Source organism: Nanorana parkeri, unplaced genomic scaffold (assembly GCF_000935625.1).
Source record: "Nanorana parkeri isolate BGI_ZX_2015 unplaced genomic scaffold, ASM93562v1 scaffold339, whole genome shotgun sequence".
NCBI classification, from domain to species: Eukaryota; Metazoa; Chordata; class Amphibia; order Anura; family Dicroglossidae; genus Nanorana; species Nanorana parkeri.
The window spans coordinates 483,896-497,597 of NW_017306607.1; the positions used below are offsets into that span (position 1 = coordinate 483,896).

The following is a 13,702-nucleotide window of genomic DNA, read 5'->3' on the forward strand; positions in this document are numbered from 1 at the left end:
ATTGAAGTATAAAGTATATACATCCCCTTTTATCCCTGCTGTCACTGCGAATAGCTCCATGTGTGTAAACAAACCTATGCTTGTGTGTGTGTTGTTGGACGGACTTGTTCTTTGGCTACTCAAAGTGGAATTAAACTCTAAAAGTAAAAAGAATTGCTGGGAAGTTGGGATCATTGGCAGAAGGGACATGCAAAGTCTAATTTGCCCCCCCCCAAAAAAATCTTTCTCTTTCCCCAAGCAGTTTATTTCCTGTGTGCTATATGAGGCGTGCAGATGTCGGGGGCGATGCAACGTCATCAGTGGCCGCCCAATGGCTGAAGAGGAGGAGGTAGATGTATGCCAGGGGTAGCCAAACTTCATCCCTTTGGTGACTCTACAAATTCCCATAAGGCATTGCAAGACTCTGACAGCCACAGGCATGACTCCTAGAGGCAGATGCGTGGTGGGGTTTCATTTCCTGTCCTGTAGGCAAAACAGGAAGTGAGAGCATATCTTTTCAGTGGTGGGGGAGATGCTCTTTTAGACAGTTGTCACTGGAGCAGATGTCCCCATTGGAAGATTTTTCCTTTTTTGGTGGCAACTGAAAATGTTGGATTTGCCCCTCACTTTCTTTCTTTCTTTCTTTGGTGATCAGGACATTTAGACTCTCCCGAAAGGTGACACAGACTGCAGTAAAAACCTGGCTGTGGTTCTAACCCCTCTCCACTCTGTCCAGATCTAAAACAAAGTTTCACCTTCAGTTCTACTTGAAGTCATTTTAAGTAGTTTTTTTTTTGGCCGGAGGTCCCTTCCCTGACCTAGTGGGAGCACAGGGGTTCTAATCCTTCTCCACTTTAAAATTGGAAGATTTTGGCTTTACATGCACTTTCATTCTTTTCACAACCACTCTTGATGTTTCTCCCACTTCCTGCGATGTTATCTGCCTTTGACATGCGTGTAATTATAACATTTGCATGTTGCAGGAAGGTTATTGTTCATATACAAACACCAGTTCATGTGTCAGGCGTGTGCAGCCTGGCGATCAGCCTCTTCTGTGTAGCTCCAACCTGATCTGTCACGGCTCGGCCTCATTTACCATTCGTCTTCAAACAATTCTGTATTCCCTACAACCAGCAATAATGTTTACAGCTTTTTTTTTTTATAGAGTTGCATTTTCTAGGGCAGGTTTAAAGTAACATTAAAGGAGAACTATGGAGTAAGTGTTTTTCCTCCTAGTTCTCCTCAGGGTCACGGGAGGACATAAACATTCTGTCTGGATCCGCCCAGCTGCATGAGTGACAGCTGGCTCTGCCTATCTAGAGGCAGAGCCAGCTGTGCCCGCCCCCTCCCCCGTCCGTTCTGCCCGTCAGCGCTGGAGGATCGGACAGGGGAGGGAGGAATCCAGCCCCTCCCCTGTCACTGCAGAGAGCTGTGACAGGATCGAGAAGTGAGCGAACGCCGGTGTGTGTTCGCTCACCTCCCGATCTACTGAGCCGACCTGTGACAGTCTCATTGTCACAGGTCGGCTAGAACTATGAGGTGAGTGAAAAGCACTCATCTCATAGTTCTACTTTAATTCAAACCTGAAAATTGTCAATATTGAGGTGACTTTCCCATTTTTGTTTGCTGATCCGTATGCTCGTGATGGCGGTTTATTTACAGATTTGTAGCTTTTTCCCCTTTGTAGCTGATCCGTACATTTGTATACTTGCTGATCAGTTGCAGTGATAAAACCAAATGCAGGATAACATACCTTGTGATGACATGGGACTGCATTAGGGCTGCCACAACTAATCAATAATAATCAATTATAAGAATGGTTGGCAACTATTCTCATTATTGATTAGTTGGTTGGGGGAGTACGGAAGAGCCCTGGGCCATGCTAAAAAAAATATGAAACGGAATTCTGTGTTTGAAAGTCAGAATTCTGACTTTTAAAACACAGAATTATGTTTCATATTTTTTGTAGCATGGCCCAGGGCTCTTCCGTAGGGGAGAGAGTTTTTTTTTAAATAAATGCAACGAATCGATTATTTATTCGATTAATCAGGCAACTTATCGATGATGAAAATAATCATTAGCTGCAGCCCTAGACTGAACTGGAGTGACGCAGTAACACACAATCGCTGCGCTGATTAGCTATGCGGGAAGCTAGACCTGTGCACATAATATGCATAAATGGCTGTTCCTATTTGTATTTATCCTTTAAACCAGGGGTGGGCAACTCCAGCCCTTCAGCTATTGTGGAACTACAAGTCCCATAAGGCTCTGACAGCCACAGGCATGACTCCCAGAGGCAGATGCATGATGGGATTTGTGGTTAAAGAACAGCTGGAGGGCCGGAGTTCCCCCACCCCTGCTTTAAAGTATACAAAGAAACTAATTTATTTATATATATATGACCTGCCCACACATTCCCCCATTAAACAGAAATAAACCTAACAACGTTTTTTAACTTTGTCCGCCATCACGTGACCCTCTGTAGCAGGGGAAGCCAAACTCTGGTCCTCCAGCTGTGGTGGAACTACAAATCCCATGAGGCATTGCAAGATTCTCACAGACATGATTCCCTAGAGAGATGCGTCATGGGATTTGTAGTTTCACCACAGCTGGAGGGCCGGAGTTTGGCTACCCCTGCCCTGCAGCATCTCTTCTGTGAGAGACAATTGGTGATCCATCATTGGACGAGGCCTGCTGTGTTATTACTGCCCCTCTCCCTGACATTACAGTCACTGTAGTCTTCAGGAGCAGACGTCATTTGGTGGACTCCCGAAAAAGGACCCTCTTCCTTTTGCAGTGAAGAAGATCGATGAGGCATATCACGTGACCACGGATTCAGGTAAGTATGACGGGCTTTTAGCTTTTGATTTAAAAATATTAAAAATAATAATAATCACGTTAATAAAATTATAGCAAAATAATACAATCAATAAAATAGATTAAAGTGACATTAAACCCTCAGATTTTTTAACATAAACCAATACTGTAATGTGCGCCTTACTGTAATCCATGGTTGTTTGCCTTCTCTTTGCTGCTCTTCCTTTTAAATCTGTATCTCTTCTCATGCTTGGGGAGAACTTCCCTTTGCAGCTGAGTGCCTCTTCCTGTAGTGCTGGCTCAGGTTGTGAACCTACACACAGACACCATGTATCCATTCCAGAGACAAGGCAGTCTGCTGCAAAACAGAAGTTCTGCCCAGCATGAGAAGAGATACAGATTTAAAAGGAAGAGCAGCAAAGAGAAGGGAAACAACCATGGATTACAGTAAGGCGCACATTACAGTATTGGTTTATGTTAAAAAATCTGAGGGTTTAATGTCACTTTAATCGCTAACATCTTATATCTCTTGTTTTCTTAACTTCCCATATTCCCCTGAGCAGGAGGACTCCAAAATAATTTGGCAGTGCCAGCAGTGTGACCCAGGCAGGCCATGTTGCATTGCACAGTCAGTCTAAAGGTGCCCGTACACCTGCCGATTATCGTACGATAGTTGTGGCTGATCCCGCAATCGTCCGATAATCGGCAGGTGTATGGGCAGCGTGCGACCGCTTCTACCGCTTTTTTCGTCTTCCTAGCACAATCGAAAAGGGAAAAAATGGTTGGTAGCGTGCTCGGAAGACGGATGCCGCACGGGCCGGTGTGCGCAATCGCACACTGCCCGCTCAGCATTGCAATCATCGGCAAGCCCTCCCTTCAGCGGGGAGGGCTTGAGATGATCTCAAGTACGATCTGCCTGTCCAACATAGGCAGATAGTACGAAATTTTAATGACCTTACAACCATCGCACAACGAAAGTCGTGCGATGGTTGTAAGGTGTATGGCCAGCTTTACACTGTACACATGCTTACTGGAGGGGAGAGCACACAAATAACCTAATTAGTGTACGGTTGCTCCTCCCAAGCTAGTGGGGACGTGGTGCTTCAGTATTCAACTATGGCAGCGTAAAGTAGCAAGCCTCTTGACTATAGAGACTGTGAAGCATTAATATTTTGGCAGCTGAAGTGGTTCTCGTGTTTGTATTTATCTGCCTGGCCAGAGTTCAGGTTTAACACTCTCCAGGAATACATTGTTTTGTCATAGGGTGCTTGTGTGTTACATATTGCTGGGGCATATTACTTATTCTTAGTCGTCTCCTGTAACCGTCCAGTTTTCCCCTCTATCTTGCAATGGAGGAGAAAACTGAAATGACCGGACTCCATTTCTTTGGGGAATCTGATGTAAACAAACTTGTGTCCATTTACATCAGAAAAGAAGAATAATGTCACCAGCACACAGTTTTTGTAAATCAATATTCCATTTTAATGGCACATTGCCATCCAATACAAGCGCTTTCGGGGCCGCAGGGGGTCCCCTTCATCAGGCTCAGAATGACATCACATCAGACATTTACATCAGATTCCCCCCCCCGGTGCCACTATCAGGTCCGTCAAAATGGAACCACTGTTCCATTTGTTTTTCCATACCTGGCTGGAGATGGGGGTAACTCGGCTGCCCATAGACTGACTTTAGGCATTCAATTGGGTCCGCCTGAGAAACTGAGAGGTGAACCCGATTGGACTGCCTGTGCTGAAGGGGCCTTAAAGTGACATTAAACCCTCAGATTTTTTAACATGACCCAATACTGTAATGTGTGCCTTACTGTAATCCATGGTTGTTTCCCTTCTCTTTGCTGCTCTTCCTTTTTAAATCCTTATCTCTTCTCATGCTGGGGGAGAACTTCCCTTTGCAGCTGAGTGCCTCTTCCTGTAGTGCTGGCTCAGGTTCCAAACCTATACACAGACACCATGTAGCCATTCCAGAGACAAGGCAGTCTGCTGCAAAACAGAAGTTCTGCCCAACATGAGAAGAGATACAGATTTAAAAGGAAGAGCAGCAAAGAGAAGGGAAACAACCATGGATTACAGTAAGGCGCACATTACACTATTGTTTTATGTTAACAAATCTGAGGGTTTAATGTCACTTTAAAGATGAAACAGGGAAGCGGGCACCTCGAGGGGGAACTGAACCTTCTTTTTGGGCCCATGTCTTTTGTCCATTGTTCCACTTTAAAGGAGAACTATGGGGGTCAGTGTTTTTCCCCATAGTTCTCCTAAGGGTCATGGGAGGACACAAACTAGCGTCCTCCTGTGACCCAAAGCTCAGTATATCGCCGTAGCCGGGACAGACCCTAACATTACTGTCAAGATCCACCCAGCTGCGTGATTGACAGCTGACTCTGCCTATATAGAGGCAGAGCCAGCTGTACCCGTCCGTTCCGCCAGTCAGCGCTGGAGGATCGGAGGGGGGGTGGAATCCCTGCAGGGAGCCGTGAGTGACAGGCTCTCTGCAGGGAGATGATCGGAAAGAGAGCCAGCGACGGTATGTGTTCGCTCACTTCCCGATCTATCTATTGAAAATCACTCACCTCCATAGTTCTCCTTTCAAATCTCTCAATAGAAAATAGGCTTAAATGATATCTAAACCCAAGGACATATATTGACTATATTGCAGCTTGCCATTCCTCAGATGTGGTGGCCACATTCATCTTTTCTCAAACTAAGTACATTTTCTGCATGTGTAGAAAAGTGGCGTTTGATCCTGCCAGAAATCCGGTGTCTTCTTAAGTTCCTGTGCACTGAGCTGAAATCCTCAGTCTCGTCTCTTACCAGTTGCCTTGTGTCAACTACAAAACACATCCCAACTATTTAATGGGGAGTAGTAGATGAGGAGGTGTTTGTAGTCTGATTCAAGCTGCCTAAGGCAGACCTGATCCTTTTACGGCCCAGGTGCCATATCCTGCCCTTGGTCTGTCTCTATCTGGCCCGCATTCTGGACAAGGACCAATCGTAGACTCGGGTATGAGGGGCCCTTTTCATCAGAGATTATTGTTTAATATCCTCATCATAGGGCTCTTCCCTGTTATAATAAACTCTGTATGTATTGTATGTGTTGGCACTTCTGTCTTGCAGCCCTGGGGGTGCCCAGTTTGTAGGATACTATCTGCATGGAGTTTGCATGTTCTCCCTGTGCTTGCATGGGTTTCCTCTGAGTACTCTGGTTTCTTCCCAAACTCCAAAGACACGCTGCAAGGCAGGGGTAACTTATTCTATCACTGCGATCCCTAATGCTATGCAGGACTCTACAAGTGAATGGATGTTTTTACCTATGAGCTATAGCAGGGGTAGGCAACCTCGGCCGTCCAGCTGGGGTGCAACTACAAATCCCATTAGGCATTGCAAGAGTCTGACAGGCATGAAAACCCAGAGGCAGCTGCATGATGGGATTTGTAGTATCACCACAGCTAGGAAGGACAGATATTGCCTACCCCTGCTCTAAGGTTAATTGGCTTCTGTCTAAATCAGCCCTGGCATGTGCGTGTGTCTACGCATGCTTGTGAGAAGGGGGCCTTAGATTGTAAGCTCCCTGAGGGCAGCGACTGATGTGAAATAGTATGTAGAGCGCTGTGTAAAGTGACAGCAGTGTATACATGTCTGTAATAAATAAATATGGATTTGGAATCTGCACCTCTCTGTATTTTCGGTGTCCATGTTAGAAAGCAGTGAATGGCGCATAGGCGACGTTGTACATTTCGGTATATGGGATAAGTGGAGGAACTGTCATCCCTACTTCCTGTCTGTAGGAACGTCACTCCTCCTTCCCCATTGTTACCCGTTGTCACAAAACACATTTCTTCCTTACAGCCGGCGGCGTCCCGAGCGGCGTGCCAACAGGTTTTACTACGACTGATGTTGCAACGGTGTTTCTGATTCACTGATTCACTGAATGCAGTATCTTTCTATCATTGCCAAATGCAGGCACTCCCCTGGTTAACACCTAAAATAAGCCAGCTGAACGTGTCATTTTATTACAGAAAAGGCGCTTTTAAAAGTGTTTGTAAAACCTAATGGTGAACTTCTTCTTCTTCTCTTTTTTTTTTCCTCTTGGCCTTGCAAAATATATCTGGGTTAGGCAAACTCCAGTGAGTGCAACTACAAATCCCATTAGGCCTTGCAAGACTGACAGCCACAGGCATGACTCCCAAAGGCAGAGGCATGATGGGATTGATAATTTTACCACATTTAGAGGGCGGAGTCAGGGCCCTATAATGAGGCGCTTGCCTCAGACGTCATCTTATTGGGTCACATGGGGGGGCGGCAGATGTGCCTGCCACCCCCTTACAGCCAGAGCGTCCCAGGTTGCTAAGGGCTAATGGCAACCTGTGACGCTCTGGCTGCCGTCCTGCCCAGGTTCTGGCAACCAGTGGGGCCAGTCAGAGCTAGAGGTACCGTGCACTAAGCGTCCTAGTAAACATGCACTGATGCCAGACGAGCCCCCCCGGCCACAGGCAGAGAAAAGTGTAGGGAGACCCCTGATACCTTTTGTTCGGTATGTGCAAAGAATACCCGCTGAGCAGCCAGAAATCTTGTAAGCTGATAACTTTCTTTGCTGCACTCTTATGAGTTACATTGTTCCCAATTCTCTGGGGACTACAAAACACTTTCCCCTATGGTATAGAGAAGGGGAGAGGCGGAAGTGTTCTGCAGTCCTGTCCTAGGGTGATAACCCTACTCCTACGGTGAGCATGCTGGATCAGGTGAGCAGGATCACCAGGTACAAATCAATAAAAAAAAGAATGCAGCCACCACTTCCAAGGCCTGGTAGATTGCTATATACACAACAAAGTCTCCATTATCCGGCATTCAAGCAACCAGAACTCTCAAGCAACCAGGAAAAACAAAATCTAGGACATATGTCCTTTTTTCTTTTTGCTTGATACACGTGTGTACACGGAAAAAAAGTTTGTTAAGAACGAAATTTATTTTGTGTGTGCAATAGCCAGCCTGCTATTGGCTATGGCAATTTGAAATAGCCAATAGCAGAATCCAGCCAGCGGATGAATGGGAGCGAAGGGAAGGGGGTTGTTGCTTGAGAGTTAATAGTCACTCTCCAGCAACCAGAAACTACAGTTATCGGGCATCTATCAATTCCCATGGGTACCCTGATAAGTGGGAGTTTACTGTATACTGTGTGTGTGCTTTATATAATAACATTTGTTCCAATTTTGATACTTTTTAATGTGCACAGAAAAGGATTCATGTTCTTTTGGGCAAAGCAAAGGTTTGCAGGTCTTCGGAAGGTTGCAGAGATGTAATGTGATGACATTTTCTGCAGGAAGTATTCTGTAAATGGTGTCCATCAATAAGGAAGTGCTCTGGTTTTTCAGCTGTGTGTTTTAACCTCTGCTATGATTCTGCTTATAGTCTACTGAAGACAGATTTGTATATTTCTTTCCTGTCAAATCCCTGGCTAGAATCGAGGTTAATAGCACAGTATAGGAACTGTGTAGCTGAATGCTGATCCGGGGCAGTGGGTGCTACAGCTTTCTAAATGAAAGGGAACCTGTCAAAAGTGAAACATGCTGACTTCCTTTTGAAAATGCAAGTTGGCTATCATGCTGGTTCTCTGGCTTTGAACTCCAGACACATGTATGGCGGGTGTTACCTGATGAAAGATTATTTATTACATAGATGTGCACAGCTCTGTCACACAGCACAGCCCAGTGTAGCAAGCAAAGGGACCTCAACTTTTTCTGCTGCAATTTCTCTCTCACTTGGAAGTCTCCCTATCCCCCAGCTTGTGACTGGACAGTGAAAGGAGAAGCAGTACAGGGGTGAGCTCATCTCTCTCACTTTGCTCTCTTCCTCTCAGCATGCTCCTTGCATTGTAACAACCAGTTGGCTCATTTTGCTTCTTCTCTCTCTCTCTGAGCTCTGCTGTACAGGGAATGCAAGAGTGTGGCACCTGGTTAAATTCAGGTTCTTGCACTACAAGAATACATTTTATGATAGATTATTGATCATGGGGCTGCAGTAATTTGTGTCTTTTATATATCTGCTTGGAGTGCAGTTAATGTGAAATTAGAAGTCATTTACAATTGCACCATAGCTGTAAAGTCATTTCTGTGCCCTGTAATGATGTGTAGAGCAATGGCAGGAGCCAGTGAGAGCTGCGGGGGGACCAGGCCATTGACCCTTCGGGACCTGGAGCAGAGGTTTTCTGAGGATCGGAGTTCTGTTCAGAGGTACGAGCAGAAGTCGAGGTAAGTATATGCGCGTTTCTTTCCCGGTACATCACTTGTAAACACTGAGGGGCATTTATGAGAACTGGAGCAGGTGAAATCTAGCAGCTGTGCATGGCAACCAATCAGCCCCTCTCTTTAATGTTTAAATCTTAAATGAACAAACTGAAGAGATGCTGATTGGTTGCCATGGGCAAATGCTCTAGATTCTGCCTGCACCAGTTTTGACAAGCTCCCCCGACTCTGTTTTGCAGATGAGAATTCACTAATAGTTGCTGTCCTTCTTCATTGACGTATGTTTGCTCTTGCTATGGTTGCTGACCAATTTTTTTTACTTTTTTAGGAACCTCCAAAAGCTGGAAAAAGTGGCAAAAGTGGAAAAGAAGGACAAGATAATCCTGAACATGAAGTGAGTTGTGATGCAAGTATCATTTTTACCACTGATAAAAGAGGACATTGACTTCTTAATTTACGCCTGCAATCATCGTGTCATTGGCGTAGTTTGGTTTGATGCCATTGAAAGCCGAACTGCAGGAGAATGAGCTAAAAACAAATTGTGTGTGTGTGTGTGTGTGTGCGCGCGTGCAGACATACATGAACTTTAATAGCGTCCCAGTCTTAGTCCGTAGGGTTCAATATTGAGTTGGCTCCGCCCTTTGCAGCTATAACAGCTTCAACTCTTCTGGGAACTCTGTCCACAAGGTTTAGGAGTGTGTCTATGGGAATGTTGGACCATTCTTCCAGAAACGCATTTGTGAGGTCAGCTATGCTCCGCTAGTCTTGAGTTTCACAGCACATCATTTAGCCAAACGGGTGACACCACTACTTCCTGTTTGTTTTTTCAACCGTGTGTCATCTCTGTTTGTAGCCATGCAAGATGACACATTTCCTTTATAACGGCACGGGTTGTGGCTGAGTAAGGGCTTGCTTTGACAAGTGTATATTTTACAACAATCTGACACCCTCCTGAGATGATTCAGAGGTTGACGGGTACATTTCACCTGCGGTTAACCAATCGAACTGCCACAAGCTGCTCCTGTCTTCCATTAGACTTTGTATGGGGAGAGACAAGAACGTCTTTTAAAATGATTTTGCAAGTACAGAGAAAGTCCTGTAATTCTGCCAGAAATCCAGTGAGCTCCTAACCTCCTCTGCACCGCACTGGAATTGCAGGCAGTGGCGTTATCAGCAGCCCTGCCCAGCTCTCCCCTGGACTACAGAATCCCAGGTGCCAGGTCAGCGATGCTCCTTAAAATTTATATTTGGCGCCTAATTTATTAGGTTGTTGTTTATGGAGCTGGTTCCTGGATTGGACAGGCTGGCTTCTGAATTCAATATTAATCTGTCCAGCCCTGTGTTATGGAGATAAGGGGGGTGTTCTGTAGCCCAAATTAGGAGTGAGCAGGTCCTTCATAGATGAGCTAAGAGTAGGAGATATAAGATACCTAAAGGTGCCCATACACTGGGAAATCCCGCGATCGTACGAGAATCGTGAAGTGTATGGAAGGCGTGCGACCGTCTCTACTGTACGGTCGCACGTCTTCCGTCGAACTAGCAGGCTAGAAAACCCGCCGTGAATCGTACGATTCTCGGCGAGTTAGTGGCCTGCTGGTTCGACAACTGCCGAACGGGCCGGTGTGCGCACGCGCACACAGCCCTTTTGCAGTCATCGTAAGCCCGCCCCCCATTGCAGTCATCGTAAGCCCGCCCCTCATTGCAGTCATCGTAAGCCCGCCCCTCGGGGGCGGCTTGCGATGATCGCAAGTACGATCTGCCTGTCCAAGATGGGCAGATCGTACGTTTTTTTAAGTACTTTACAACCATCGCAAGACAGAAGTCTTGCAAGGGTTGTAAAGTGTATGGGCACCTTAAGAGAGAGAGTAATACAATCTGACCTGTTAGTCTGAATCCATCCATCGAACAGCTCGGTGTCTGAGCGAGAGCTCCGGCTGTACTGTGTTTGAGAGGGATGCAAGAGCAGAATGTTATCTGAAAGAGGAATGCTGGGGTAGCATGTCCCCCGTGAGAGCATACACGTCAGTCACGGGAGAGAGAGGGCGAAGCCAGAGTGATATATACTCAGTAACTGCGTCTGGGACATGCACAATTCCGCATGGGAGACGTGAGTTTTGCTGAGCAGGGAATGGCAGGATTTTTCCGCTTGCTCTTTGGTGATCTGATACTTCGCCGCACCGTCTCTCGTTCTTTTTTCTGAGTTAATGGATTGGAATAAAATAACATGTTGTTGCAGAAATTGCCGCCTTGCTGCGAGCTGGTGACAGGTATTCAATAGATGATTGCGTTGCAAAGTGCTACAACTGAAATGCAATTCACTGAGATTAGATCGGCGTTTAGATGATTTCTCAGTGGCTGTTATGGGTAACCGCGCTTTGTTTTTTGCATTGTTTTGAGTATGAACGAGTTGTTCGTTCTACATCATTCAGGAACACGTACCTAAAGTCCAAACAGCAGGAATTTTTTATATATATTTTTTATATATTACCCACTTACTCAGCATCCCCTAGCCTACTTCCTATGAGCCCAGGCTGTCATGCATACACTTCCATGGGGTATGGCATCATGCTGAGCAGGGCTTCCAGGACTGCTACAGAGAATAGTGCCAGTCTGTGCAGGAGTAAGGACTGCTGCCCGACAAAAACAACTCATGATGTCGGGTGACTGGCCAGAAGAAACTTGGATTTAAAGCGGAACTCTAGGCAAAAATACACACATGAACAACTAAATCACATATCGAAAATAATATAAAGACAGCTTTTGCTGCAATGCTGCAGCTTCCCCCCCACACAGTACTACATTGCCACCACTAGGTGTCCTCAGTCTTCTGGTGGAAATGACAGTCAGCACCATTCAACCCACTTTCTCTGAGACCAGCATGTCATGGACCTGTCCCCAACCTGAGACTCGACAGTGGATCAGCTTCACAGTAATGGTCTCATCTCAGGCACACTGCTGTCTATGCTATCAGCATGCCCCTTGTCCGCACGTGAATTGGCTCCTTTTCTCTCTCTCTCTCTCTCTCGCGCTCTCTGCTGTCTCTCTCTGCTGTCTCTCTCTCGCGCTCTCTCTGCTGTCTCTCTCTCGCGCTCTCTCTGCTGTCTCTCTCTCGCGCTCTCTCTGCTGTCTCTCTCTCGCGCTCTCTGCTGTCTCTCTCTCGCGCTCTCTGCTGTCTCTCTCTCGCGCTCTCTGCTGTCTCTCTCTCTCCAAAAAGGCAGGTGAAGTCAAATTCAGGCACTTGTACTTCTTAAAAGTGAGAGAATAAAAAGCTTTCAGTAAAAAAAATAAGTTTGCAGCATTTTATTCATCCGCCTTCCATAATATAAAAAAGCTGACCTTTTTTAATTTTGTTAAAATTGTTTGTCCTTTTACTTCTACCTGCCCTGCCCCTCAATTCTTGCCCATGCAAGAAAGACGTATCCGCAGCCTCCTGGGATACCCAGGGGGTCCCATATCCCAGGGGACCTCAGCTTCCATCCAGCAAGGAGGTTGGATCTGGCGCCACGTCATCAGTGGGCCGGCAGCAAGAACCAGGAAGAGGCTGCCGCTTCCCAATGACTTAAGAGAGAAAGATGTCGGCGTGGCCTGGGTGTGCAGCAGATTACAACAGAACAACTCTGGATTTGCTGGTCATGCTAGTTTGTTCAGCATTACACATCAAAAAAACATAACTGAGGAGATGGAAGTTCCTCTTTAATGATGTCATAAATACAGAGCTGAATTAGTGCCTATGGTATATGTCTGGAGTTCAGCTTTTAAGGAATGTAAAAAGTATTTTCATATAAAAAGAACTCCAGGTTAGAGTGTTCTAACCTGGAGTTGGGCTCTAAAAATAGCATACTAGCTCCTGAAGGTTGGACAGAACTCGCCGGATAGGTATCCAGCGTAACTTATTTACTAGTGTACATATTTCTGCTTCTTGGGCGCTTACAAGTTCCTTCCTGGCTACTAGATCAGTCCGTCCTCCAGAATTCTCCTGCACTTTGCTCGCTCTTGGTTTTCCATATACTTCCTCTAACGCATTACGTCTGCTTTTGTTTTTACGCTGCAGGTGTCCAACAAGAAGGCAAACAGCACTCCCCCACCAGCTCAGGTATCGAAAATTAAGGTACCAACGCCACAGACGGTGATAAAGAAAGAGAAGCGACAGAGTTCCTCCAGATTCAACGTGAGCAATAACCGGGAACTGCAGAAGCTGCCGGCTCTCAAAGGTAGATTTCCATCTCTTCTTTAATTATTCATTTGTTTTATAAAAGGGCATCTCCACGCCGATGGCTGAAATATGTTGGCGTGAGTGTATATGTAGACACTGTTTATCCTGACGGAAACATTTGTAGACGTGATGTGCATGTTCCTGTGATATGTGTTGGACTGAAATGCCCCAAGGAGGTGTCAAGCTTTTCCAAAGCCCGCAGTGCTGCAGATTCCATGGTACTGCCCTGCCTCCTGCCCTGCTTTGGATTGGTAGTAAACGTCAAGTGACACTAAACTCAGGAACTAAGGGTACGTTCACACCAGATGCAGTGCGTTCCGGTCCGATTCTGGCCGGAATGCACTGCATTGCGGCCGGCTCACTTTTTGTGGGGCAGGAGTGGTCTGGTGCGGTGCGATCACAATGCTGCAACTATTTAGATCGCACCGGACCGCAGG

General features: G+C 46.1%; 1 protein-coding gene across 2 annotated transcripts in view; it reads left to right on the top strand.

Moving 5' to 3' along the window:
* Positions 1-13,702, top strand: part of PPP2R5C (protein phosphatase 2 regulatory subunit B'gamma) — a 92,132-nt gene that overhangs the window by 1,800 nt on the left and 76,630 nt on the right. For both annotated transcript variants that reach the window (XM_018558442.1, XM_018558441.1), the window contains exons 2-3: positions 9,381-9,446; positions 13,104-13,263. In XM_018558442.1, coding sequence (XP_018413944.1) covers positions 9,381-9,446; positions 13,104-13,263 — 226 coding nt within the window. The remainder of the gene's footprint in view (positions 1-9,380; positions 9,447-13,103; positions 13,264-13,702) is intronic.